The sequence below is a fragment of the Zootoca vivipara genome, chromosome 4 (genome assembly GCF_965207765.1).
Source record: "Zootoca vivipara chromosome 4, rZooViv2.hap1.1, whole genome shotgun sequence".
NCBI classification, from domain to species: Eukaryota; Metazoa; Chordata; class Lepidosauria; order Squamata; family Lacertidae; genus Zootoca; species Zootoca vivipara.
Window position 1 is genome coordinate 39186336 of NC_142587.1, and position 27957 is coordinate 39214292.

A 27957-nucleotide genomic window follows, 5' to 3' on the forward strand; every position below is an offset into this window, starting at 1 on the left:
ACTGGTTTGTTTCTTTCATTTCTTGAATCCCTCTGCAGTCCCCTCACAACCGAACCAAGTGAGCAGCGAGGGAATAGTGGCGCTGCTGTGCCAGCCACGGCTGCATGTGCCGCAGAAAACAGAACCTGTTGAACGTGTGCTTGCTGTCACCACATCCTGAAAACTCGTAGGGTGGGAGAGGCGACGGAGGAAAGGGCACTCTCTCAAGGCCGTTTCCCGCAAACGCTGTAAGGGACAGGGGAAACCACCACCTCAGCGCGCCCTCCCTCGGGCGCCCGTTTGCCAGACGCGCCCAAGTCCCTACTGCGCAGCCGCAAGGGTAACCGAAACTGTTTTGTGCCTCGCGTCGTTGCAGCCGCTTCCGCGTCCCGACTCCGGGTCTGTGCCGTCGCTGGGCCTCGCCGCGTCGTGACCGTCCGCGGCTCCTCTCCCTCCTCCTTTCTTTCGGCACCATGTCTGCGAAAGGTAAGAAGCTAGAAACGGACAGGGAGCCGGGAGCCCACCCGCCGCCTGGTCGCATGCGCAAACAAGAAACGTTTCCAACGGCTGGACGCGCAAACGGCCGTTGCTCAAGCAGCCGAGCCGTTCGCGAGGTGCCACTGCCGTGCTGCTCTCTTATTGGCCCGCTCGTGCTCAGCGGCGCTGCTATTGCGCAGCGCGCTCGTCTGTCAGCGTTACGTCGGCGCTTGTAATGGAGTGCGGGGGAGGGGGGAACCATGGCTGCTTGAGATTAACGGGCGGGGGAAACGAGGCCGGGCTTAAGGAGATTTATTTGCCGGGCGAATAAAACCTTATTGAACTGAGGGAATAATGGAATCTCGCTATCTTGGTGAGCGCGGAGTGTGGGGAGGACGCGGGCACCCACCTTCTGTAGCTGGGTTTGTGCTTACGCGAAGGAACTGAGCATGTACGAAAATGCTTGCCTCGCCATTGCGCGTGCGTTGCCGTTGAAGAACACCGGGAATCCGTTTGTATGGCAGGCGGCTCAAGGAAGCCGTTCTCGTGCGGAGAGGGCGGGGAGACGCAGGTCCGTGTCCCCCTGTGCTCGGTGGGGCTGAAGACTGCAGTCCCCTTGAGCAGTCTTACGCGTGTTTCCTCAGAAAGGAGGATCACTCAATTGTGTGTACAACACAGCGCAGTCGTCCGTCTAACTCTAAACTTTAGGCTAAAGCTGAGAGTAAAAGGGCCGTTCTGGCTGCGCAGACAGTGCCGGATTTACGTCTAAGCTAAACAAGCTATAGTTTAGGGCCTCACTAAATTTAAAGGGGGGAACCTGGATGTACATTTCCAAAATATAAGATTAAAAATAAAACCTACATACAGCAACAGTGTTTTGTGTTGTGTAGGCTCCTATTTGTTATGTGCAAATGGCTTCAGATACCTATTAATTAGGTCCATAAATTACCATATAGCATATATTCAACACAGTCACAGAAAAACAGACAATTTGTTGTTGGCAAAGGACAGCTGGACTTATAAAGGGCCCCATTACCTTCAGTACCGTAGCTTAGGACCTCATCAAACCTAAATCCAACCCAGTGCTCAGAACAGCAGCTTCCTGAGAGTTGTAGAAATTATACCTTTGTGGTGTGCTTAATTTTCCTATAATTTTGTAAGGTGCCTTTGAAAACAAGAATGGAAAGGTGAAATTATTCCTTTCAAAGGTGCTTAATTTGCCCCCTTTCATTTCCAAGCTTCTATTTCAAACAATAATTTAAACAAATAAGATAAAATAAGGACATCCAGGCAGTATCCAAAAGAGCCAGTGGTGGGAGATCATACCAAGAAATTGTCTCACACCCATGTTGAACACAAAAGTTAACAAAGAGGGGGTTTGCCCCCAAAAGCATTGAATGGAGCCATATTGAATGGTACAGCTGTCATCTTTGTTCCGATGTCTTTTTCTTTGGCTGTCATTGATCCTTGTGTTTTGTGTCCTTAAAAGAGGTACACTTATTCTTGTGGTAAAATTTAAGTGCCTCATCCTATATAATAATGTCCATGTTGTCCCTGCGTCCAGATGTCCCGTGTGTCCCTGGGTCACTGCGCATGTGCCCCAGGGATACAGGGATTGGACAGCAGAGACTGCGCGCGCGCACTCTCCCCCCACTCTGCCTCCTCCAACCGCCGCTCCCGCCGGGGTGGAGGCCAGCGAAGGCCTCCTCACAACCCTCCCTGGCCGTGAGGAGCGGCGGTTGGAGGAGGCGGGGGGGGGGGAGAGTGCGCGCGTCCTTCCTGTCGGCGGCTGGGGGAGAGGAAGGAAGGAGGAGAAAGCGCCGCTTTCTCCTCCTCCGTTCCTGTCCCCCTGCCGACGACAGCAAGGACGGGTCCCAGGGTTCGGAGAAGCGCTGCGCAAGCGCTTCTCCGAACCCTGGGATGTCTGCTTCCTGTCGGCGGCTGCGGGAGAGGAACGGAGAAGGAGAAAGCAGCGCTTTCTCCTCCTCCGTTCCTGTCCCCCTGCCGCCGACAGCAAGGACGGGTCCCAGGGTTCGGAGAAGCGCTGCGCAAGCGCTTCTCCGAACCCTGGGATGTCTGCTTCCTGTCGGCGGCTGCGGGAGAGGAACGGAGAAGGAGAAAGCAGCGCTTTCTCCTCCTCCGTTCCTGTCCCCCTGCCGCCGACAGCAAGGACGGGTCCCAGGGTTCGGAGAAGCGCTGCGCAAGCGCTTCTCCGAACCCTGGGATGTCTGCTTCCTGTCGGCGGCTGCGGGAGAGGAACGGAGAAGGAGAAAGCAGCGCTTTCTCCTCCTCCGTTCCTGTCCCCCTGCCGCCGACAGCAAGGACGGGTCCCAGGGTTCGGAGAAGCGCTGCGCAAGCGCTTCTCCGAACCCTGGGATGTCTGCTTCCTGTCGGCGGCTGCGGGAGAGGAACGGAGAAGGAGAAAGCAGCGCTTTCTCCTCCTCCGTTCCTGCCCCCCTGCCGCCGACAGCAAGGACGGGTCCCAGGGTTCGGAGAAGCGCTGCGCAAGCGCTTCTCCGAACCCTGGGATGTCTGCTTCCTGTCGGCGGCTGCGGGAGAGGAACGGAGAAGGAGAAAGCAGCGCTTTCTCCTCCTCCGTTCCTGTCCCCCTGCCGCCGACAGCAAGGACGGGTCCCAGGGTTCGGAGAAGCGCTGCGCAAGCGCTTCTCCGAACCCTGGGATGTCTGCTTCCTGTCGGCGGCTGCGGGAGAGGAACGGAGAAGGAGAAAGCAGCGCTTTCTCCTCCTCCGTTCCTGTCCCCCTGCCGCCGACAGCAAGGACGGGTCCCAGGGTTCGGAGAAGCGCTGCGCAAGCGCTTCTCCGAACCCTGGGATATCTGCTTCCTGTCGGCGGCTGCGGGAGAGGAACGGAGAAGGAGAAAGCAGCGCTTTCTCCTCCTCCGTTCCTGTCCCCCTGCCGCCGACAGCAAGGACAGGTCCCAGGGTTCGGAGAAGCGCTGCGCAAGCGCTTCTCCGAACCCCAGGATTCTAGCGCCCGTTATTGAACGGGCTGAAAACCACTAGTACCTAATAATAGGGTACTGTAACTCTTAGCATCCAACAAGACATTTCATTAACTCCTATTTTGTGTATCCAGGTCAAACTAGGATTCTGTGTGCTTTGCTCAATAGATTGGCGTGAGTGGGGAGGGGGAATCTACTCAGGAGACAATTAGGAGCATAATTGGGCAAGCACATGCATGTGCTTTGCATAATCTAAAAGTCTAATGAACACATCATCCTTTCCAATATTACCACTGGAAAGTCTTGTTTTTGTTTTTGTTTTTTTGCCTGAAGCCTCCCTCCTAAAATAAAAAGGGAGACAAGGGAAAAGTGAAGCAAACACAGCTCTAATAGATACAAAGTGAAATGTACCCCAAGCAATTAATAAGGAAGTAAATGAGTGATGCAGTCCCTGGGTCCAATCCACAATCCAGCATTCCCTCCACTAAGTACAATACAGTGCTGATTCTTGGTTTTGTTTCTGCTCTCACTTCTGCCCCTTTGTGATATTGCAGGCTACTTTTATGATTAACTTATTGCATTGTTCTTTTACTGGGCTTTTCCATATGAATCAGCTGCACACTGTTATTGCTATTATACCTGCGAGTCTCTTCAAACCTGCAAAACAGGTTCACTACACTTCCCCTCTGCCCCACCTCATCTTTTTAACCTCAGGTGAATGAGAGTTAATCTGTGGGAATGAAGTTTTATTCTCAGTGACTGGATGGTCATTTTAAAAAAATAATTTAATCCGTTATTGATCTTCCTTCCATATATTACAAAAATAAGAGAACACAGACATACATAAAAAGAGGGGGCGAGTAAGAATATATAAATCTATACATCCATTCTGCTATACAGTACATTCATTGTACTATACTTTCATTTGAAAATCTTTATAAGAAAGAAGAATATTTACAAACAGTAAAGAAAAAACCCCTACCAACCCCACACTCCCTCCATCCTGTGATGACTTCCAGCCTTTTCTCTACAGTATTTCGGTTTCTGTGACTGGGTGGTCATAACTGCTTGGGAGGAGCAGTACTTATCATGTGGAAAGTGGAGGTTTGTGATAGTAGTGCAAGTCAACCGAATCCCTCCATTAACTTGAATGGGGAGAGAGAGAAAAGGCTGCTTTATTTATGTTATGTTAAATTATAAAGTAAAGTAGCCATAAAATCTACTATACAGTTCAATAAAAGGTTTTTATTGTAGATACATTGGGCTGTTGGGTTTATACAGGGAAGTGTAAACTACTTAATAGCATCTAATTCATCTCCCCTGCTGTGTACATGTTTTAGGCTATATTGCAGTGCACACTGAAGATGATGACAACACTGTAATAATTGATGATTCAGAAATGGAAGATACAAACAATGGACCTGAAACACAAGGTTGTCTGTCAATGGAAAAAAACACTCAAGGAAAGTGTGGTGGTCGCCATGTAACTCATCTTACATATGGTAATTATGTTTAATTTCATTTTGAAAGATGATTATGACTTTTCATCCTAGTTCAGCGATGTTATCTAGGGAAGCATAATTTTTGTCTGGCCTTGGTCCTGTAGCCAATCCAAAACTTGTGACCTGCAGATTTCTACCCTTCCAGTGCCAGATTGGAAATCTTACCCACAATGAATCAAATTTTCTAGAAAAGTTTGGTTTTCAGAAAACCTGATTTCTTATGGTTAGGATTTCAGATATTGCATAGCAAAGTTCATGCTGTCTTTCAAAGTAATGGTAAAATGCTGTATAGATACTTTAGATAGTACTCTGCAAATCAAAATCAGTAACCTTTACCTGCAAATTAAATAACTGCTATTAGAACAAATACTTTTTAAATGTAGCATTCTATTAAAAAAACTAACTAATTGGGACAGTGAGGTATAAAACTAAATTAAATCTTTCTTGAGTGGTATCTAGGGCATTTATTAAGACATTTATTAACTTACATTTTTATAAGGTGATGAAGATTTATTGGATATAGAGGAGCAAGCTGAATCACAGGTAAATCTTTCAACAAGTGGGCCAAGGCTCAGTCGCAATCCAGAACAAATGGAATTAGTTTATTTACGTAAAAGGCGCCAACTTGCATCCTCTCTAACGGGGGTAAGTATATTCCAATAAATTACTTGTATTTAGGAACATTACTTCTTCAATTAGCGAAACAAATATTACACTCAATTAAGACGGGTTAGTTGTGCCTTAACTGTAAAGGAGCCTGAATATTCACCCTTGCTTTATAAATTTAAAATAAATACATATGTGGGTCACAGAGATTCTAGGGGGTTAAGGGAGTTTTTTTTAAGTAGATTGCAAAAGACTGAAATCAGCTTATCCCAGCATTAAAATATAAACTTGTATCTAATATGACTCAAAAATATAACAATTCAGATTGTTTCTATAAGCCCTGCTTACTATCTTTCTATGAACTATTAGCAGTATCTGGTGAGCACATTGATCGTTTCCATGTAATGGATTTCTTATCCACAGTGTGGCACCAGCGTTCTGTTTTTCTTAACAAAACTTAGTATGGATTAAAATATTTTTTCTTAGCCCACGGAACAATAATAACAAATGATTATAAGTGCCATATCAGCTATAATTAATGTTATTTATATTATTTATTTCAATATTTTAATTAGATGAGAGCCAAAGAGCCTGAATATGAAGATGGAGATGTTATTTATGAATACGACCCTGATTATGAATGTGTATGTATACTTCCTAAAAATATTTATAGCCTTTCTGTAGGAGGAACTGCAGAAATTAAAATATTGCTTTCTTTTAAATTTGAGAGCTTTATTTTATCATTTTTGTTTCCAATTCTTCCTGTGATTAGGGTTAAATTTTCATTGTTTTTTACACTAGGGAAGTGTTGTATCTGAAGCTTCATGTGCAGGAGATCAGCAGAAAACTCTTATGGAAGTCCTTAATTATTGTCAGGTACAGTGCCATCCTTCATTGTTTGTTTGAGAAGCCGTTTGTCATGGATAGGGAATGTGTGGCTCTCCAAATGTCATTACACCCTCCCCATTGCCTGGGGTAGACAGGAGTTTGAGTCCAGCAACTTCTGGTTCTCCATCCTTGCTTTTATAAGTTCTTCCAAAACAAGAAGTTGGTTTAGGCACCAGTTTCCTGGTCTTCTCCCTTGAGTTCCAGATGGCTTTGAATCTCTCTTCCAATTTGACATAAATAAATGTATGTTTGCAGGCCATGTATGATGCCATTCTGAAACTGGATGAGAAGTTTGAGAGCCTTCATCGCAAGGTCTCAGAAATTCAACACACCCGGTTAAAGCCTTTACTTTTAAAACCAGTGAGTATTAAATTGCTGTAGTTGCAATTAGTTTTTGTTGATGTTTTGTTAATTTTATTATTGTCTTTAATGGTGATTTTGTTATTGTCTTTCATGGTGATTTAAAAATGGCATTAAGCTTCTAATCTGGCCATGCACTAGAGCAGGGATGCGCCAGCATGGCCAATGGTCAGGGGTAATTGGAGCTGTAGCCTAACAGTATCTCTAGGGCACAGGTCCCCCATTCCTGTGCACCCCTAACCCTGTACCAGAGGCAGGTAACTCTGTACAGCTTGGGATAGCAAAGTACATCTAACAGGGGCCAAATTTGGTTTCTATTACAATGCTATATTGTGTATATAGTAATAGGAAAACATTGCACAAAAACATAATGTTTGCATACAAAAGGTTAGCCTATATTGTATAACTTTTTTCAAAGTTGCTGAAATAACTATATAGCTTGATTAAGATTGCTAAAAAAAAAACACCATGATGTAAAACAAAGCTGAACATATAAATTCAGTTTTGTTCAAAGCACAGCATTTGCGTGTTCCTGCCTCCAGTATGTACCCACCTGATAATCTCCACTGTTTCAAATCTGGCTAATGCCAAGCAGTGTGGCAAATTGGGGTGTTTGCTCAATGTTTTTCTGTCCTTTTCAGAGGCCACTTGGGTTTACGTACAGAAGTCCTAGAACTCTCTCACATGGAAAAATCAGAATCCAGAAGGCAACAGAAAGAAGGCCAAGTCAGATCTTACCCCCTGGGCGTGGATGTCAGGGCCAACCCATGAAGGTTAAGCTACAAAGAGCTCCTATTTTGACCAGATCTGCAGTCAAGCCAGTTCCACACACCCTTCAACCTGAATCACAGCCCCCTGCGCACAGGCAGAGTCCACCACTTCCTACAATTGTTTCCACCCGTTCACTGTGTTCCCCATTCAACATGGCTAGTGACATGCCTGATATTCCTTCACAAACCAATCTAGCAACCTTAGTCAACGAAAGCTCTGTTTCTGTGGCATCTTTGGCAATAGCCTCACCTGTGGTGTCATCAGTAGCATCTACACCACCGGCAACTAGTTTGGAGAGAAACAATAGGACAGTGACTTATAAAACTTCGTCTGGAAGTAGAAGTATTTGTAATGAGCCACCCTCGTCATCTTCTGTTTCTGCCAGTTCAGCTGTTGCCTCTAGTTGTTTACTGTATACACCAGTTACAGCTAATAAGATGCCTGACCTTCCTTCACAAGCTAGTCTTTCAGCTACAGCAGTTGATAGTCCAGCTCCGGTAGAATCTTCAGCTGTACCCCCACCAGTGATATTACCTGAAACCAGTTTGGAGAGGAAAAAAATGCTGGTAACTTACAGAACTTCAACCGGTGGTACAGATATTAGTAATGAGGTACCCTCCTCTTCTTCTTCTATGAGTCATAATTTTGGTGAGTTACAGTTTTCATAAGAATAATGTGTTTAGCACTTGTAATCATGATTTACAGGCATACTCTTAATTCGTTCTTTAATTCCACTCTTTTGCATGTACAGGGATCCTTACATTAAACTGAAAAGTAGCCACCCACTGTTTCTCATAGCACCAATGTTCTGCTTTCTCACTTCCTGCTCCATAAAGGCAAAGGGCATCTCTATTGTACCTGCTCTTTGGTCACAAGGGCATAATGGCAGGTTGTATTTTCATAGCAGCCACTATCCTCCAACCATTTCCCTTTCCATCACTCAGCCTGTCACTATTTTAAAAGGTGCTTCTGTGTTTCATCCTTTTCCTTTCCTTTTTTATTTAGTGTTATTCTTTTGACTGAATATTTAGGAGGCTTTCCCTACAGCTCACTGAAGTTTGCAACCAGACTTTGCAAGGATGGTTAGCATTACTATCTGGGTAGAAATAATACTTCACTACTGTTATTTGTGGAAAGAGCAGGGATGGGGAAGTTCATGTGCTGCAGGAGAAGGGGTAAGGAGTCTATGGCCCATTCCCAGTGTCTTAATCATGGTTAAGAGATTAGAAAAATTATGTCTTTACTGGACCTCTTGGGGGGCAGAGCTTCCAAACACATGGACCATGTCTGTGAAATGTTAGAAGCCCAGAATGCCACTTCGGAGGACTTTCAGTGGGTGCAGTGCAATTTTGTTTTGATACTCTTCGAATATTTTCTTTTATCTAGAGTTTATTGGTGATCCAAAGCGGAATGTGAAGGTCCTTGGCAACTATTTGATGAAAGCGTGGCAAAAGACTGTGCCAAAGTATGCTGCACGCTACTTGGTCCGGGTTTTATTCCCAAAAGAAACATTGCTATGCAGTGTTATGGGTACAAGAGCTCGAGGACGCAGGACACTAGACCCAAACACGGTCGCTGCAATCAGAGGTATGTCACACAGTAGCGGAGCAAGGTGGGGGCGGTTTGCCCCAGGTGTCATCCCTGAGAGGGGTGATATCGCCCCAAGGACGCTCACCGCCGTCTGTTGTCACACTGGTTTAAGAGAAGGAGTTAGATTTTCAGCCCTTGGTAGTTCCTTAGGCCAGAACTACATAATAAGACTCAGACAGGGTTTCCAGTTTCGTGTTTTCTCCCAATATTTAGATAGTAGAACAGTAGGTAGGAAGTAGCCAAGAAGAAAAGTGCTTAATCATTTCCCTGCCAGTTCTCACCCACAATTCCTTCTCTCTCAAGTGGTTTTCTCCTTTTTTTATCCCCAGCTGCCTAGAACAACAGAAAGAAATATGGCTAGGAGACAATGGAAAGGGGTAGAACCAGTGAATAGGAGAAGGTTTAAGCACCACCCTCACTGGGCACTTTTTCTCCTCTGCAGACATTCTTTCCCTAATGTTGCCTTTAACTTGCAAGTCTGATTATACTTGCAAGTATTTAAAAAACTGCATTTTTTCATACATTCACACACAAAAATGGCAGTTCCTATTGCGACTGGAGCAAACAAATTTGCCTGGTGGTATACATGCACTTAATTCAGTTCAGATGAAATAGGGTTTTCTTTGCTTGCTGAAATACTCTTATCATATTTGACTACCTAGTCGCCTTTGTCTGGTTATAATCAGGTAATCAATATTTATTTTCATAAATATTTCAATCTATACAAGCTCTCAAAATGGTTTAATTAAAACAGAAGCGCAGTGTTTCATAGTAACGTAAGTGTGCTTTAAAAAATAATAATTGTGTTTTTGAATGCAGAATTTCTTGCTGTTTCTTTCCCAAGTTATGATCTAAGTGAGCATGGGAAAGACTGGAAAACCTGTATTACAAATGTGAATGCAATGATCCGCTCCTTACGTTATGAAAGCAAAACAAGTCCAGTAAGTTCTTTCTTTGTGTTGACGCCTCTATAAACACATCCTAGCCCAGACTGCATTGCTCTGAGAGCAGTTATTTTAAGTTTGAAATCAGAAGTTAATACAGTAATAAACACTGAAATCCAGAAAGTATTAAGCATGTTTCAGGCTTGTTGATACAAAATATTTATAGATCTCTAGTTACTGAAGTAGTAATTCACGACCTTTGCTCCAAATGTTTCACATTGAATAGAGAATTTACAGAAGAATGCTTACCTCTTTTGCTACTGTGTCAGTGGACTCCTTCAACTGCTATTGCCAAGAGCAAAAATAACATAGCTTACTGAATTGAAAATACTATGAAATAAAACAATAGACAATATTGTTCTTGCTTTAATTCATTTAAGTTTCTTCCTTATGGTATTTGTAGAGGTTTATTACTGCACTTTTACATTAGTTATGGAAATATTCCTCCCTGCTGCATTGCTTCATAGATCACTGAGGGAAAAGAGAAAGCTCCTGAAGCTCCAGACACATCCATGTGTGTAGATTTAATTGATATTGAGGAAGAGAGTGACATCAATTCTCAAACCAGTTCAATATCAAACCAGCTTCAAAATTCAACAGGGGATAATAATCTCCATCACGCACCTTCTTCCAGTGAACCGCCTTCTTTAGAGCCAATGGGTAAGCTGCTGAACCTTCATTTTCCATGTCAGAACTGTGCAAGCCATATGCAGTACGCAAACACAGTAAAACAGTCCTCCAGGCATTTTAAAACCTGCATTTCCCCCCTTATCTGCCTAAGAGGGAAAGAATGGGGTGCTGGGGATAGTGGTCAAAAATTGTGCTGATCAACCAGCAGGGGTCCTGACAAAGATTTTTAACATCTTCCTGCAAACGGCTTGTGTTCCATCATGCTTAAAAGCAGCTCCTATTGCCCCAGTTCCAAAGAAAACGGCAGTTACCTGTCTGAATGACTACAGACCTATTGCATTAATATCTGTAGTGATGGAATGCTTCGAAAGACTGGTCCTTCAACACCTTAGAACAGGCATCCCCAAACCCAGCCCTCCATATGTTTTGGGATTACAATTCCCATCATTCCTGACCACTGGTTCTGTTAGCTAGGGATGATGGAAGTTGTAGTCCCAAAACATCTGGAGAGTTTGGGGATGCCTGCCTTAGAACTTGCTTTCCACCGGACTTTGATAAACATCAGTTTGCCTATGGAAGAAATAGGTCCACAGATGATGCGCTAGCTACCACCTTTCATCTTGCAGCAAGTCATCTAGAGAAACCGGAGAACTATGTCAGGATGTTGTTTATTGATTATAGCTCAGCTTTTAATACCATCCTTCCGGACATCTTCATTAAAAAGCTGACTGACATGAACCTTTCTTCTACCATATGTGGCTGGATTAAAGACTTTCTGATAGAGTGGACACAAACAGTGAGGACTGGACAAGTAACATCTAATTCCTTAAAAATCAGCTCTGGCACACCACAGGGATGTGTGCTAAGTCCCTACCTGTATTCATTGTATACATACGATTGTATATCATCTGACTCGTCTACTGCAATTATTAAGTTTGCAGATGACACCACCATAATGGGTTTAATAACAGGTGGAGACGAATCAGCATATAGAGGGGAGGTCCAAATAATATCTACATGGTGCCTAGAGAACAACTTGCACCTTAATAATAGCAAGACAAAGGAGATGGTGTTGGACTTTCGGAGGAAGAGAGGAGAACTAGCCCCGCTGTACATTGGGGAGGGCTGTGTAGCGAGAGTCTCTTCCTTTAAATTCCTAGGAGTTTATCTCAGTGAAGACCTTACTTGGAAAATCAATACAACCCAGGTGGTTAAGAAAGCCCAACAGAGACTCCGTTTCCTTAGAGTATTGGGAAAGAACGATGTCAATCAACATTTGATGATCTCCTTCTACTGGTCCACAATAGAAAGTGTCCTTTCATACTACATCATGGTGTGGTATGCTGGCTTGACATCAACGGATAGGAAGTGCCTACAGAGGGTGGCAAATACAGCACAAAATATTATGGGCTGTCCCGTGAATCCACTGGATGACATCACGGAAGACCGTTGCCTCAGGAGAGTGAAGAAAAATCGTAGGAATGATTCACACCCCGGCCGGCACTTTCTTGATCTCCTGCCCTTGGGCAGAAGATATAGAAGCATGATTAGTCGCACCAACAGGGCAACTGACTTTCGGGTTTGGTGGGTTTGCATCAGTAAACGAGGGGAATTAAGACTAAGAGAGTGGGGGTGCCTGTGTAATCTCACTGTATGCAAGTTCTACAAGTGACAAAGTATTTCAATTTCAATTAATGGGGGTGGGGGGGATCAAGCAGCTTGCAGAGCATAGTAGTGGCTGGTGGGTTAAATCTAGCTGGGTAGCTCACAAGTTAAATTACTTTTAGCAGTCTGACTGATAAATCTTCCTTCATTTTTTACCCTGCTTCAGTTTAGACTGAGCATGCAGACATGGGTTTGTTTTAGTTATCTACCTTAGGCATTTATAGAATTATGAGAAATCTGCTCACTAGTCACAGAACGCTTCATTTTTAATCAGTTTTGAAAACAAACATGAAACCATTCCACTTAGAACAAAACAGGATAGTTAGATTTCTAAGCTTTTTAGATGGTCCCTGCTTTCACGCTGACAATCTTAGGGCTGACATTTGTCAACCATTCTTGAGCCATTCTGCTTAAAGAACAGGGTTTGAAATCTTTTTCATAATAATGATGATAATAATACCTCCTCTCCAGCACACCTTGGGAACCCATCAAGGAATGTCCAGTTGCCCTTTTCAGTTATTTATGCAGCCAAGGGAAAAACTCGGCCAGAACTTTCAGCACGCTACCTGATACGTCATCTGTTCACAGAGAATATCCTGATAAAAAGCAATGTGTATGGCAATCTGGACCGTGGCACACATCCACTGGACTGTAACAAAATAAATGCTCTTAGAGGTCAGTAACGGTTTCAATAGGAGAGATTCAGACTGCAATCCCTAAAGGCAATTTAACGGGAGAGTAACCCCCATGGAACTCAGTGCAATTTGGTTCTGAGCAGACATTATATAGGACTGAGCTGTGAAATATTTATTCAAATATTTATAAACTGCTCTTTAACAAGATATATCAGGATGGTATACAAAATATAATAAAATCAGTAAATGTATCCATAAGATTTAAAACATTGGTAAAACATCAGGAGATACTGGTTGGTGAAAAAGAGAAAATCATATTGTGGAGCTCTGTCTAAACAAGACCTCTTTCAGAATACTGTATGTCTAAAAGGAGGCAGGGAGGCTTCCTGCCAAACCTCTACTTGTAGGGCGTTCCAAAGCAGGGCCTGCCACTTTCAAGGTTTGGTCTTTGCTGCATAGGCCAACCAAATCTCAGGCCAACCCACCAGAAGTGCCCCATCAAGAGATTTCAGTGGTCAAGGTGGAATTGTTACAATAATGGCAGCATCTAAATTGCTGCAGTGACAAATTACTTGATCCTCAAAATAATGAACCAAATGGTCAAAGCAAGCCTCCAAATGCCTGTCCCCACCAGCACATGAGACCAGATTCCAGATGGTCCATAAGAGTTCTGCTGGATGATTACTAGAGGCTGTGAAGTAGGACTTCTTTGCTGCCCTTATTGCCACACGGTAGGTCCAATTATGCGCCCTAATCTCTGCTTTGGAGCGCGTTCTGTGCCACCATCTTCCATCCTGTTTCATCACACGCTGCTCCCTAGAATACCAGGGCTCCACAGCACCAGAGGAGCAATCATGTTGATGAGGCTGTTCCAAAAGGCATTTATTGCTCATTTGTAGGATTCCTGATTTAGTAGTTGCTTGTCAGAAGCAGTTACGGGTACTGTAGCATTTTCTCTTCAAAGTAGGATGCCTTTAATTTGTCTGATCTGAACAGCGTATAACTCAATACCTACTAAGCAATATAAAACTTGAATAAACAATAATTTGTAACTTGCTTTTTTTTATTAGACTTTCTGCAAGAGACTTACCCATCTTTTGAGCTGAAGGAAACTGGATCTGACTGGAAAGCATGTGTTGCAGCTATAAACAGCACAATTCGCAGCCTGAGATTTGACCATAAAAAGGCCTCAGCTGGAGTCCAAAGCAAAGTATCAGCTAAACCACCTCCACTGTCATGAAGTTCAAAACATTCCCTGTGAAACCCTGTCACAGTATAACAATATAAAAGCAACTTTCTAGTCTGTCAGCCATAACTGTCTCAGATGTAGACTCTGCTACAGTCACAGTGGACTTTTTTCAAGATGTGGTAAACTAGTTTATTTTCAGTAGCTGTCAACTGAAGAGTTTTAGTATTCTTAACAAGATGAAATTTAGTAGATCAGAGTAAGAATTTGGTTTCTATCTTGTGTCAGTGATGCTTCTGTTTGCTGTAGAGGATGACAGGCATTGAGGAAACTCATTCTCGATGCACGGTGTCTTCTGCTGAGAAATGCTATTCCTAAGAGAAATTACATGCAAATGGTGTGTGTATGTTAGTTACACTGGAGATGGTTTACAAGGTAGAATACAGTGGTACTTTGGTTCTCAAACGCCTTGGTTCTCAAATGCCAAAAACCCAGAAGTAAGTGTTCCGGTTTTCTAACTTTTTTGGAAGCTGAAGGTCCGTTGCGGCTGTCGGCTATTGTTTTCGGGGCGCCTATACCAATCAGAAGCTGTGCCTTCGTTTTCGAACATTTTGGAAGTCAAACAGACTTCCAGAATGGATTATGTTTGGTTAATTTGTTTTTGTGACTGTGTGGAACCCAGTTCAGCTACTGATTGAGTGACTGCAGAAATGGATAAAAGCCCCCCATCCAAACAATGACTATCATCAGTGCAGGTAAGAAGTTTTTTTTTAATCATCTACAATACTGTCTTATTTCTTTTATAGTACAGTACACTGATTATTGACCCAGGTGGCGCTGTGGTTAAACCACTGAGCCTAGGGCTTGCTGATCAGAAGGTCGGCGGTTCGAATCCCTGTGATGGGGTGAGCTCCCGTTGCTTGGTCCCAGCTCCTGCCAACCTAGCAGTTCGAAAGCACGTCAAAATGCAAGTAGATAAATAGGAACCGCTACAGCAGGAAGGTAAACGGCGTTTCCGTGTGCTGCTCTGGTTTGCCAGAAGCGGCTTTGTCATGCTGGCCACATGACCTGGAAGCTATACGCTGGCTCCCTCGGCCAATAATGCGAGATGAGCGTGCAACCCCAGAGTCGGTCACGACTGAACCTAATGGTCAGGGGTCCCTTTACCTTTACCTTTACACTGATTATTGCTTTCATTTTATGGATCAATGGTCTCGTTAGTAAAATTCATGTTAAATTGCTGGTTTAGAGGTTTTTAAAAGTCTAGAACGGATTATTATTATTATTATTATTATTATTTATACCCCGCCCATCTGGCTGGGCTTCCCCAGCCACTCTGGGTGGCTTCCAACAAAATATTAAAATACAATGGTCTGTTAAACATTAAAAGCTTCCCTAAACAGGGCTGCCTTCAGATGTCTTCTAAAAGTCTAGTAGTTGTTTTTCTCTTTGACATCTGGTGGGAGGGCATTCCACAGGGCGGGTGCCACTACTGAGAAGGCCCTCTGCCTGGTTCCCTGTAACTTGGCTTCCTGCAGTGAGGGAACCGCAAGAAGGCCCTCAGCGCTGGACCTCAGTGTCTGGGCAGAACGATGGGGGTGGAGACGCTCCTTCAGGTATACTGGACCGAGGCCATTTAGGGCTTTAAAGGTCAGCACCAACACTTTGAATTGTGCTCAGAAATGTACGTACTGGATTAATCCATTTTGCATTACTTTCTATGGGAAACCGTGCCTTGGTTTTGGAACGCTTTGGTTTTGAATGGACTTCCAGAACGGATTGAGTTTGAGAACCAAGGTACCACTGTAATGGAAGCCCAAGGAGGAGCACAAAGTGGCTGTTTTCCTGAGTTTTTGAAGGAATACAAGTTCTCTGTGGGTTAATTCCTTGTGCATCTATACCAGGGTGGTTAGACTTCTTTCTGATGTGTAAATTTTTCACATGGGGTATAATTTTAATTTGGGAGCACTTTCAATAGATAGTGAAATGTTGTACAATATCAGAAAGTGAATCATGCAGTTGATGCAGGGTCTGCCTAAACAGTGTTGAGTCTGAGGGAGTGGTAGCAGATATCCACAACTGAATAAAGGACCAAAAAATGCTAACTTCTTTTTCCTGGTACCAAAACTGGTTTGCATCTTTTCCCTCACCCTTTCCCTTCACCAGTCATGAACTGGCAGGGCGACGGGGAGAAGGAAGAGGATCCCAGAAAGGGGTGTAGCTGGGATGGGGACACCCTGGGGCAAGCAGGGGGTGGGGAAAGAAGTATTCACAGGGTGATGGAGGGGATGGGGGTCAGTGCACAGGAACCAGCAGGGGAACCCCTGTCTCCATGAACACAGTGGGCTCTGAGTGGGAGTGGGACTTTAGGAGGCTGAGGTAGGCAAGGGCCCATAGCTCACTAGCTGGCCAGGTAGAGGTTGCTAGCTCTGGGAGGAAGTGTATGATTTCTCAGCTGGAGTAGGCTTGGAACAGGTGAGGGTCGCATGCGTCATCAAGCCCAGATGCTGCAATCAGCATGCAAAGTACAAAAGTGAAGCAGAGCTGAAGTGCTGTGTCTGCTCAGCAGCCCATGTTGCTGGGCCTTGGATGTTCCTGGATGTCTACAGGACTGTGCTTTGGGTTTGACTCTGGACTGTATCCTGGCTGCTGGACTTCAGACTTGACTACTTGGATTGACATCTGGACTGTGTTTCCTGACTTTTGGATTTTGGACTTTGCTTGACCCCAGGACTTTGGACTTAACACACTGACTTGCTGCCAGGTAGGCCAGGGGTTCAGGACATCACCTCACATTTGAATATGATGTAAGGATGATAGCTAGGCACATATTTTTGATAAAGTAGAACATTTTTATTGTGGGTTTCAGTTCTCGTTTAGAATAGGTTTTGTCTGACATTTCTGCATAAATAATCTGAAATATTTATTATAAACTATAAATGAGTTTTCTTCCTCTTTGTCTAATGTAACTCCAAGGTATTGCTTTCCAAGTTACAATCACCTGTCCCTATCTTTTTCCTTTTTGTTGTTTACATTTAACACCTGGTAGTTTTATTTCATCATATTATACAAACCAGCTCAGTTGAATGTGTACAATCTTTTATAGTTTTTGGGATTATTTGGAGAAGTTTATATTTCAGTTTGCTGCTTAAGGCCTAAACTCATAGTTGCATTTACAGCCTCAGCTGTGCACCTAATTTTGCTGCAATAGCCTTCACATGTGAAGCTCTTCTATTTATTTAGTTATTTCAGACACTAGATCTGAAATTCCTAGAGGCCTATTGCCCCCATCCGGAGGTCAGCCACATGGCTCTAGTGCTGGTTTTTAGAGTGCGTCCATTAAAATGCCCTTTATATATTTACAGTTCTTTATCCCAATTTGCAAGCTTCATGTTCTACCTGAAAATACAATGGTGGGGCTGGGAATCTGAGTTATGATCAATGGCCATGTCCCTGCCCATCCAGTTCTAGTTGAAACTGAGGAAGCCAAGCCCTTCAGAATTCCCCTTTTCAGATTAAAATAATTGGTCTCCAATGCATTGTGACAACATTATACAATCATTGGTCCTTATGTGACATTTAATACAGTGCAAGATGATGTACAGGCAACTCTCCATTTACATAGGGGTTATATTCTGGGACTCTACATTTAAGTGAAATCGTGTCTATTGAGAACAGCATTGAAAAAGCCTGCAAACATCCTCTAAAGCTCTGGAAACCCTTGAAAAACCCTTTTAAAAACCAGCAGCACTTACCAAATCCGCCAAACTCAACCACAATCTCTCCTTCCAAACTTCCTTTACCTTCAATTTTGACCAAGATTATCCTTAGCTGGAATCTCAAAACATTTCCAGCTTGCTATGATGTTACAAGGACATTGAGACATATAATGTATATAAAACAGTATCCTGGTAAACCCATTGTTTAATGTGCTAATGCATTATCCAGTAACAAGATGACAAAATTATTTTTTCCCCTGAGCAGGATAAGGGTTAAGGGTTTGGGTTAGTCCCCCCCAAAATATATGGGACCATTTCTGTCCCATCCCCCCGCCTTCCATTTCTGAATGATGTGCCTGAGTCCATGTATTTGTAAAAAGTAGCCTATAAGACCATTTGTGTGTGTACAAATATGTATTTGGGAGGTAGGTATCACTGGAAAGTATACAATATTGCTATAGCAGAATTGTCATCAATCTTAAAAACTCATGATAGTAAAACAGCCTCAGCTGGAGAGCAGAAGAATCTACCGGTGGTATTCCCAAGCTCTACTATAGTAAAACTGTACAAAAGAAACGCACCCTGATAGTAATCATTCCCAGTTCTGCTATAACCAAGGCAACTGTAACTCTATTTTAAAATAAATTGTATTGGCAGACAAAAACAGTTGGCTGTTAAGTAAGTACCTGTCTGGTCTGGGGAAACTAGGTGAGGTTTAATCCTGAGGATAGTGAATTAGACTTTTGACTGGCTTAGTGGACAGAAAGTCTTGATCATTCATTGGACAGAATAGGTAGTCTGATGAAGGCAGGGAAATACTATGCCTGTCAAATCAGATTGAAGGATAGGCTGGCTGAGACATAAATAGACCTATTCTACTACTGTTGGGAAGCAGACCAGAGATTAGATGAGAGGATGACAAAAGAGAGGGAGCTTGGAGGAGGGGGTGGTGGAGAAGTACCGAGCGGGAAGCCTGGAGCAGCTGGAAGAAGTTATCCGGCTGGAGATACTGTCTGCCAGTACTATTTTTCTAGAAAAAGAGGTGCCAGAACTCACCATGAACTCCTCACTTGTTCTTATAATGGCAGTGGTGCCCACCTGAGAGGTGACGGAGCTGTGTTCCGGCAAGTTCCAGCTGAAAAAAAGCCCTGTTGTCTGCACCCAAATCTGCTGAATTGTCTGCTAAATCATTAGCGGTGAGGTCATATAAGGGGATTAAATAGTAATTTAAATTTGCAGTTTGGTTTTGGCCCTCCCATGTTTACTTCAGCATCCAATCACTGTGATTGGAGTGCACTGGAAAATAATTCAGAGTGACTTAAAGCTAGACCTGTCTGTCAAAACACATGATTTCCAACCCCCTCCCCAAACCTTTCTACCTGTACCATCTCCTCCCTATCCCTTCCTCTCTAAAACTCTGGATATTTCCCAATGAGCTTGATTTCATTTCTCAGAATAGAAAAAGAGGGAGAGAAAAATGGTTTAGCTTTATGGAAAAACTGAGTCAACAGAGTGACTTGGAAGGTTAGGCACTTTTTGAGAGCATGGTCAATGGCATGAACTAACTCAGTAATGTGAAAGACTGCCATGAATCACATCAATTCATATTATACAGTATAGAATACACACACAGCCGACGCACATCCGCTACATTTACTAAATGGTGTCTAAAAGAATAGTTTAAAAAGAAATCTGAATTTAAAACAAACTAGCACGATCAAGTCTTAATCTCTTAAAACTGAGTCGGGACCAAACATTGAGCTAAAAGCAGTTTTTCTTCATAGAAAAGGACCATTGGGGGAAATAGTTGACTTCTGCCGTTAAGGCTTGAAAGTGACACAATAAGTCATATATTGAATTTATTATTATGGACTTCCTACCAGAGCCAGGGATTAGTAAATCATCATAGGTGTTAAGAGACAGAACAAGCTATCTTGTATATCACCAGGATCAGCCACAGAACCCATGTGGATAATCTTAAATCTGCTTTATGCCCCTCTAACAACCCAGGCTCTGTAGTGTAGTTACAGCAGGATGTCTCTTAGCAAATATGTGCCTTTTATTCTGAAACCGTGAAAAAGAAGCAAAGAAGCTGATCGCACAAAAACCAAGCCCAGGGTGCTAATGAAGTCCAAAACAGCACCAAAACCACTATCTGTAAGTTTCCTATCTCAGAGGAATCTTTTTAAAATTTTGGGATGAAAAGCAAAGTGGAATCTTTGATAACTGGGACACTAAGAAGAAAATGAAGGAAGGGGGAGGATTTCCAATGAAAGTCAAGCCACTGGGATTTAAATGCACTATGCAGCCATTATAAGCCAGATGCCTGAGCTGCTTGCCTTCAGAAATTTGATTTTAATCCAGAAGGTTTTACAGGTGTAAAATTAACCTCAGGAGGCTTTTAGTATTGTTCTTCAACAGCACAGCAGAACAAAACATATGGTGCATGAGAAGGGAAAATACAGAAAGCTTTGGGGCCTCAATCCAGCGCCAGTATATTTATTAAAACTTACCACTGTTCAGAGTTAAGGCTGCTTGAATCTGTCAATTTCAGTTTTTCTCGGTTTTCCAAGCTTAAATTCAGTTCACTATATTTCCTGCCTCCGTTGGTTTAAAAAAAAAAACTTCACATCAGCATTTTAGGGCACATTTCTCTTGATATATTTGTTTACATAGGCATTTTTACCTAATACACTTTTTTAATTACTCCATTATGTATTTTATATGTAGTAATAATAATAATTAATAATACCCCGCCCATGGGCAGCTTCCAGCAGAATATAAAAAATAATAAAATGTCAAGCATTAAAAACTGGGCATTTTTATTTACACCTTCCCCAAATACGGTATGTGCATTTGGTGTTGAATGATAGGTCCTTCAGCTAATGTTTCAAGAGGTGTGAATTAGGAAGAGTCACTTTTAAAATATGAAATGAACTTAATATCTCTACCATTCCTGCCAGGGAGTTGTTGCGGCTACTCCCGAGTAAAGACGCTCCAGTCCGTTGTGTCTTTAAAGGTTTTATTGTGCATACTATTTACAGTGCAGAGATAGCAGAAAACATGACCTCCTGGTCACTCTCAAAATCCAGCAATGGCGCCCGTCTGCTTTGGGGCCAGCATAATAACCTGGGCACCCCGAAACGCTGCCTCTTAGCCCTGCGTTTGGGCGCATGCCTCAATTCAGGCGCCGGAAGGAGCGGTGCCTCTTCTTCCCTTTGCTGGCTGGAGCCGTGTCTGGGCTCCGACGCGTCCCTGAGCCGTCTCTCCTCCACTTGTTGGCCAGAGTGGTGCAGGGGCTCTGATGCCTCGCTGAGCCCTTCCTCCACCGTCTGTTCCCCAGAGCGTTATGTCTCACTGAGCCTTCCCTCCTCCAATCCGCTTCCCCCTGACCCGCTGCTAGCGCTGTTGCTGGGCGAAGTGCTGGTCAGGATGATGGGGGGAGGCTCCCTGTAGGGAGTCCCCCTGACAATTCCTGTGCAGGGTTATGGCGCAATATTCCTGTATTCCTTTTGTGAAGGTGAGATCTATGAAAATAAAGGTACAAAGCAAGTTTGTATCACATCATTATTGTGGTATTCCACAAATCTAAAAATTAAGCACATTTTCCAGGCCTAAAAAGGCCAGTTTCTATCAGAATAGCTTTAAACTTGGCTGAAAAGAAACATGTTTTAACAAAGTGACTGCTGATACAGGTACATCCTTTTCTGTGGTGGCTCCCTGATTGTGGTCTGCTCTCCCCAGAGAGGCTCACCTGGCACCATAATTATAGAATCATAGAGTTGGAAGAGACCACAAGGGCCATCCAGTCCAACCCAGGAAACACCATCAAAGCATTCTTGACATATGCCTGTCAAGCCTCTGCTTAAAGACCTCCAAAGAAGGAGACTCCACCACACTCCTTGGTAGCAAATTCCACTGCCGAACAGCTCTTACTGTCAGGAAGTTCTTCCTAATGTTTAGGTGGAATCTTCTTTCTTGAAGTTTGAATCCATTGCTCCGTGTCCGCTTCTCTGGAGCAGCAGAAAACAACCTTTCTCCCTCCTCTATATGACATCCTTTTATATATTTGAACATGGCTATCATATCACCCCTTAACCTTCTCTTCTCCAAGCTAAACATACCCAGCTCCCTAAGCCGTTCCTCATAAGGCATCGTTTCCAGGCCTTTGACCATTTTGGTTGCCCTCTTCTGGACACGTTCCAGCTTGTCAGTATCCTTCTTGAACTGTGGTGCCCAGAACTGGACACAGTACTCCAGGTGAGGTCTGACCAGAGCAGAATACAGTGGTACTATTACTTCCCTAGATCTAGATGCTATACTCCTATTGATGCAGCCCAGAATTGCATGTCTTTAGATACCAGGCAAAAACATGCCTCTTTACCTAGGCCTATGGCTATTAAATAATCCATGGCCTGTGAAAGTATGGGACAGAGGACTGCTACTATTATGATTATTTTACTGTTAGACTGTCTTGTCAGTATGCTTTTTACTATGTTTTTATCATGGATGTTTTGTAATGTACACCACCACCCTGAGATCTTTAGATAAAGGATGGTATATAAAATTAATAATAATAATAATAATCTACTACAAATTTTAACTGCTCCCCAAATTCACTAGATAGCTTCAGTTTACTCATAGACTGAAGTTGCTGCAAGCTGATTACTCAAGTGATATTTAATAAACTGAAAGGCTTCCTTAATTTATATGCATCTAATAAAAGGGGGGGGGAAACAGCTGCAGAGCACTAAATTGCTTTCATTCATTTATGTGTTACATTTATTTAAATTCATAGCCCACTCTGACCTAGTGGCTTAGAGCAGATAACTAGGAAATATGGGAGGAGATATAAAATATCCCATTAAATGCCCATTAAAATATCATTTTTTGCAAGAAATATCCTTTAAAAAATCCAAAGCTCCTCACAGAACTACCAGTTCAAATATACAGCCTTATCCAATAGATGCTCAGTTTTGTGATTTCACATGTTACATTTTAGGTGTACACCTAAACATATTTAATATAGACCTGTGGTTGGCTGTAGCTCCCTGTTGAATGTACAGTCATTGGCAAATCCAGGTTTGCTATTCTGCAATGTGTAATGGTCCTCAGTGGGCCATAAAGAACTTGGCAGGATGCATTTTACTATGGCAGAAGGAAGCAGTTGAGTTGCAACACCCAGGGGGAAATACACTGGGCCATGCACATTGTTGATGCTTTTTATAGTGGACTGTTTGTCACAGCTATCTACGGTACTACTATACATTAGTACAGTATTTCTAGCAAAAACAACAAAGCAAGAGGGAGAAGCACAAAAGAACATTCCAGGATTTTAGCACAGTGACCAAGATTAGAATTTTTAAAATTCCAGATAAAATTTATTGACTAAGATAAAGGTCAAGGTACCTAGATGCTGGAACAGCTGGGCAACATCTGAAGGCAGCTTACATGATTTGTAAGTGGTATGTTTTGAAAGTCTAACTGTTTCCCAAAGAGCATGCTGTTGCAGAACTGAAAATATTATGTACATGTCAGAACAATAGAGAACGTAAAACACATGCCACATGAGTGCTTAGCCGAAAGCAACACTAGCAGAACTTGTTCCCTTGTCTGGAAAAAGTCTCTTCCACAGCTCCCACCACACACTTTAAGGCTGGTCATTTTCTGACAAGAATATTTTACAAGCAAACATATTGGCTATGGTCCAGATGCACACATGCACATAATCCACATGCATTCTGGACTTTTTCCTGATAATTTCTCTCTAGCAGTTGTACTAGAAATACTCCCATCTGTGATACAAAACCTCTCGTTCCCTGTAAACATGACTTCATAAAAGCTGTGGAAGACCACTGCAGTTCTTACCAAGGCATGCTTCATATTATTCTGGCCACATAACTCTTATTTGGGCATTCAGTCTCCTTGCATGTAAGCAAACATAAGAAGAAGCAAGAGCTTGGTGGCAAGTTCCACCCCCTCCAGCACATTGTCAATACCTATCAATTTAAAGCCCTCCACAATTGGGGACGTGAACATCTGAAGTTGTGAAGCCTCAGCCTGCAATTTAAAACCCTGATTGTACAAGAGACCTAAGCAATATACAGGAGAGATTTCTGGAGGGCTCTGCTTTCTGTCACCTTGTAAAAGGTAAAGGAGCCCTGACTGTTAAGTCCAGTCGCAAACAACTCTGGGATTGCGGCGCTCATCTCGCTTTACTGGACGAGGGAGTCGATGTTTGTGCACAGTCAATTTTCCCAGGTCATGACTAAGCCACTTCTGGCGAAGCCAGAGCAGCACACTGAAACGCTGTTTACCTTCCCGCCGGAGCTGGACCTATTTATCTACTTGCACGTTGATGTGCTTTTGAACTGCTAGGTTGGCAGGAGCTGGGACCAAGCAACGGAAGCTCACCCTGTCACGGGGATTCAAACCGCCGACCTTCCGATCGGCAAGCCCTAGGCTCAGTGGTTTAGACCACAGCGCTACCTTGTACTTGTCCCATATTCCACTTGAGCCACAAGACAGCTATGATGATGCAATTCTGCATCATTCATAATGGCCTTTTTACCCAATCTTGACTGTTTGTACAGGTGTCTCCCATTTTCCCTTAAGCACATGAATCTATAAAAGTACAAGAAGTTGCCTTTGCTGGTACCATTCCTAACAGGGACCTCAGAGATTTTAAGCTGCCCCTCTTGGCTCTTTCAAACACCCTCTTTTATTTTTCTTTCTTTCCCCCTTAAAATTACACCAAGCGCAATTGTTCTAAAACATAAAAAGCAACAAAGTAGTATTACACCAGTCTCCTTAGAACAGGGGTTCCCAACAAAATTTTCTCGAGGACCCCTCATCGAGCCGCTATTGTGACAAGGACCCCCATTAATTCCTAATCCTAAAATTAAAAAGTGAGAGCCAAATTAAGAGTCTTTTTATATTTTATATTTATACGTTTTTTACAGTTACAACAGAGTACTCCATCAGTATACAGTTAGTTTTAATTTTCAGTTCTTAATGAGATGAGTTAAATCTGTCCTTTTGAGTCCATTATTTCTGAAATATTAGGTTCCAAACTTGAAACTTTCACTCTGAAATCCGCCCGCATGTCGAGCCGATTCCTATATTTGTTTTTCATGAAACACATGGAAGAAAATGCTTGCTCACACCGATATGTGGTTGCAAATGAAAGGATATTTTTCATTGCCTTATCTCCAAGTTTCTTGTAGTCCTTGCGGCATACAGCAGAACTACTGCCTCTATCTAATTCTAGTTTTGCGCTAGACTCTGCTCATGCAGGAAGCGGCCAAAACAAAAAATCTGTTATCATACAAAATATATTTAATATATTTTTTATTCTAATAGGATCTTGAGGACCCCTCTGGCATAGCTCGCGGACCCCTGGGGGTCCCCGGACCACCTGTTGGGAACCACTGCCTTAGAAAAAGCCTCTCCCACATGTGGTAGTGTGGCTGAGGAAGGGCACTTGGTCTGGAAACGTCTCCTCCTTAATAAAGCAAAAGGGGAGACTGGGAAGGAATGTGGGTTGTTAAAATACAAGATGTGATTTGAGAGCCTTGTTGTGCTTTCCAAGAGAAGGCAGTAATGCTTGCTCAAATGTGTTTTCCTGCATAATAACCAGCAAACCCCCATGCCCATTCCCTTGTTGTTATGGGATGTTTACCCCATCAAGCCTCCACCTTACCAAATGGGTAAGACAATAAACTGTGCTCCTGACCTCAGCATGTCTGTTTTCATTGTTTCCTACCCAGATAATTTGGAGTAATTACCAGGAAATGTATTGGGCGGAGGGGGGGGGTGCGTATTACAATGCACTATTTAATTGCTAGCACTGGATGAGTTTCGGCTCTATTTGTTTTAATTTCTTGGGGTTGAAAATTGTGTGTGTGTATATGTGTGTATTTCCCACAAGTCTGCATGAAGCATTCCAGAGAACTCTAGGTATATCAGTGCCAAGAAATCTTGGTGGCAACAGGAATTAGAAAGTGTTCCGTATGTCACACTGCATAGTATTGATAAGCCTTTGCCAACCTGGTGCCTTCCAGCTGTTTTGCACTATACCTCACATCAGTCGCAGTCAGCACAACTGTGCTAGCTGGGACTGGTGCGAATGTAGACCAAAACAGCTGGAGGCTTCCTGTTTGGCAAAGGTTTCTTTATATCATGAGCAGAGGGGTAGTATATAAGCTGCATCCCTCAGTATGTGAACACAGGGAGGGACTTGCTGTCCTCTGAGTCATTATCATCATGAGGTAAATGACAGATATATCACACCAACTTATGTTCTCCTGACGGCCTTGGAGTAGCACATCATTGCCACATTTCCTTCCATTTGCAAGTCTGTAAGGTTTTCAAAGTTCCCATTTTTTGGTTCTCTGTGAAAAAGGACAAGAGCTGCCCAACTGCTGCCCCTGTTTCTTGCCCCTTGAAAATCACAAGATACGTTCCAGACCAAAAAATAACTTGTTGGAAGTGTAACAGCAAGGATCATTCAGTTATTTCTGTTGCTTCTTGGCCTTTACCCACCTGCGCTTCCATTTGGCGCTGTAATTGCAGTCGTGTATTTACAACAAAGGCAGTAAGCAAGGCTCAGCAGCTGACCAGCTTCAGGGCGTTGGATAAAAGCTCTCAATCTACTGCTCCATGAGAGCCCTTTCAGATCTTGCCTAAAGCCATGTGCTCAGTCGAATAATTCCATATTTTATAGCTGGTGCTGGCATCTATTTCTTGGACAGGACTTCCCTGTGGGAACATGTATGATCTGGTGTGGCAAATCTCTGAACTGGGCTTCAAGTTCCCCTTCTTTGCTTCTCCAAGGAACAAGTCTTGGTCAGTGACTGGCAATGGCTCTCCAGACATTCTTAGCCCTACATGGAAATGTCAAGGATTGAGCCTCAGATCTTCTGTATTCAAAGGAGATGCTCTACCACTGAACTATTCTTTGTGTCTTTAAAAGTAGACCAACGTTTCCCCTTAGACACATAGCTGGGAATCCAAACATTTATCCATAAATATGCTTTACCCATTTTATATCCTTGTTCCATTTTGATGCACTGCAGCATTGTAATGAAGGAGTTTCATATCTGCATCTTGCCATTAGATTACTGCTCGATTAGTGACACAGGATTGATAATTAACACAACTGTCATGTTTTCAGCTTCAGAAAATGCTCATATACAAGCAGATGGCACATTTTCAAAATGGGGGGGGGGGTAGTATTTGGCTAATTGCATAAAGCATCTGCAGTAACAAAACCTTTTTGGAGTTCATCCTGCTATTCGAAACCACAATACCCAAAGCAGGACTCCTACCATAGTTTGGTTTGCACGCAGCTGATGATGTTAATGATATCCTGATTATTACACATGAATTTGTCTCGATACATGCAAGCCAAAAGAACAGGAGCTGCTCAATGAGTTGGCATTTCTCCTTTTCCTTGGGGATATAAGATAATGGCTCCAAATAAAATGCAAGATCATTAGTTCCCATTCTGAGCAACATCATTTCCAATGGAAGCAGTAGCTAGCTATTTAGCTGCCAGCTCCCATTAGGCTGCACAGTCTCAACTATAACAAAAAAAAAATTCCAGCTTGACTCCCCTCCCCAATCAGCCCTACGTTTATGGAGATGGAGCCAGCTGGATGGAATTTCAGACTTCCAATAAAACAACAAAAAGGGTAAAAGTGGAAGGTAGTTGTTTGCAAATAAAAAGTGCCAAGAACCAGTGTCAAATTTCTTTGAAGTTCATGGGATAAATATACAAACCCAGTTCTACAAGGCCCCTTTAAACCAGACAGCAACTCCTAGAGGCTAGGCCAGGCTTCTGAGCAGACCTGCGCAGCTCCAGCAAGATAAACTCTTCCTGACTTTGCTTAACCAGGCACAGAATTGTAATCTCCCTCCTTGAATTCTGGAATAATTCTGAATGCAAGAGCAATCTGAACCCCAATTCTCACAAGTGACCATGGAGTTCAAGTTCTAGATCACCCATGTGCCATTGCATCTATTATCAACATACAAACCCA

The 27957-nt window shown here is 43.1% G+C and overlaps 1 protein-coding gene across 2 annotated transcripts; it reads left to right on the top strand.

The window, feature by feature from the left end:
- The first annotated feature begins 308 nt into the window (after positions 1-308).
- Positions 309-17143, top strand: BEND2 (BEN domain containing 2). Of its 2 annotated transcripts, none has more exons than XM_035114642.3 (12): positions 309-465; positions 4759-4920; positions 5420-5565; positions 6102-6170; positions 6328-6402; positions 6670-6774; positions 7416-8193; positions 8932-9132; positions 9955-10076; positions 10547-10739; positions 12846-13049; positions 14080-17143. In XM_035114642.3, the coding sequence occupies exons 1-12, from the start codon at positions 453-455 to the stop codon at positions 14247-14249; spliced, it is 2238 nt and encodes a 745-aa protein (XP_034970533.1). In that variant the 5' UTR covers positions 309-452; the 3' UTR covers positions 14250-17143. The 2 variants fall into 2 exon arrangements, with proteins under 2 accessions (XP_034970533.1, XP_088523894.1); XM_088667768.1 differs by lacking the exon at positions 309-465 and adding an exon at positions 668-829.
- The last annotated feature ends 10814 nt before the right edge of the window (positions 17144-27957 follow it).

Coding starts and splice junctions, on each gene's coding strand:
- BEND2 (XM_088667768.1), top strand. Junction 6,403..6,669: donor AAGTCCTTAATTATTGTCAG/GTACAGTGCCAT, acceptor GTATGTTTGCAG/GCCATGTATGATGCCATTCT. Junction 10,077..10,546: donor ATGAAAGCAAAACAAGTCCA/GTAAGTTCTTTC, acceptor ATTGCTTCATAG/ATCACTGAGGGAAAAGAGAA.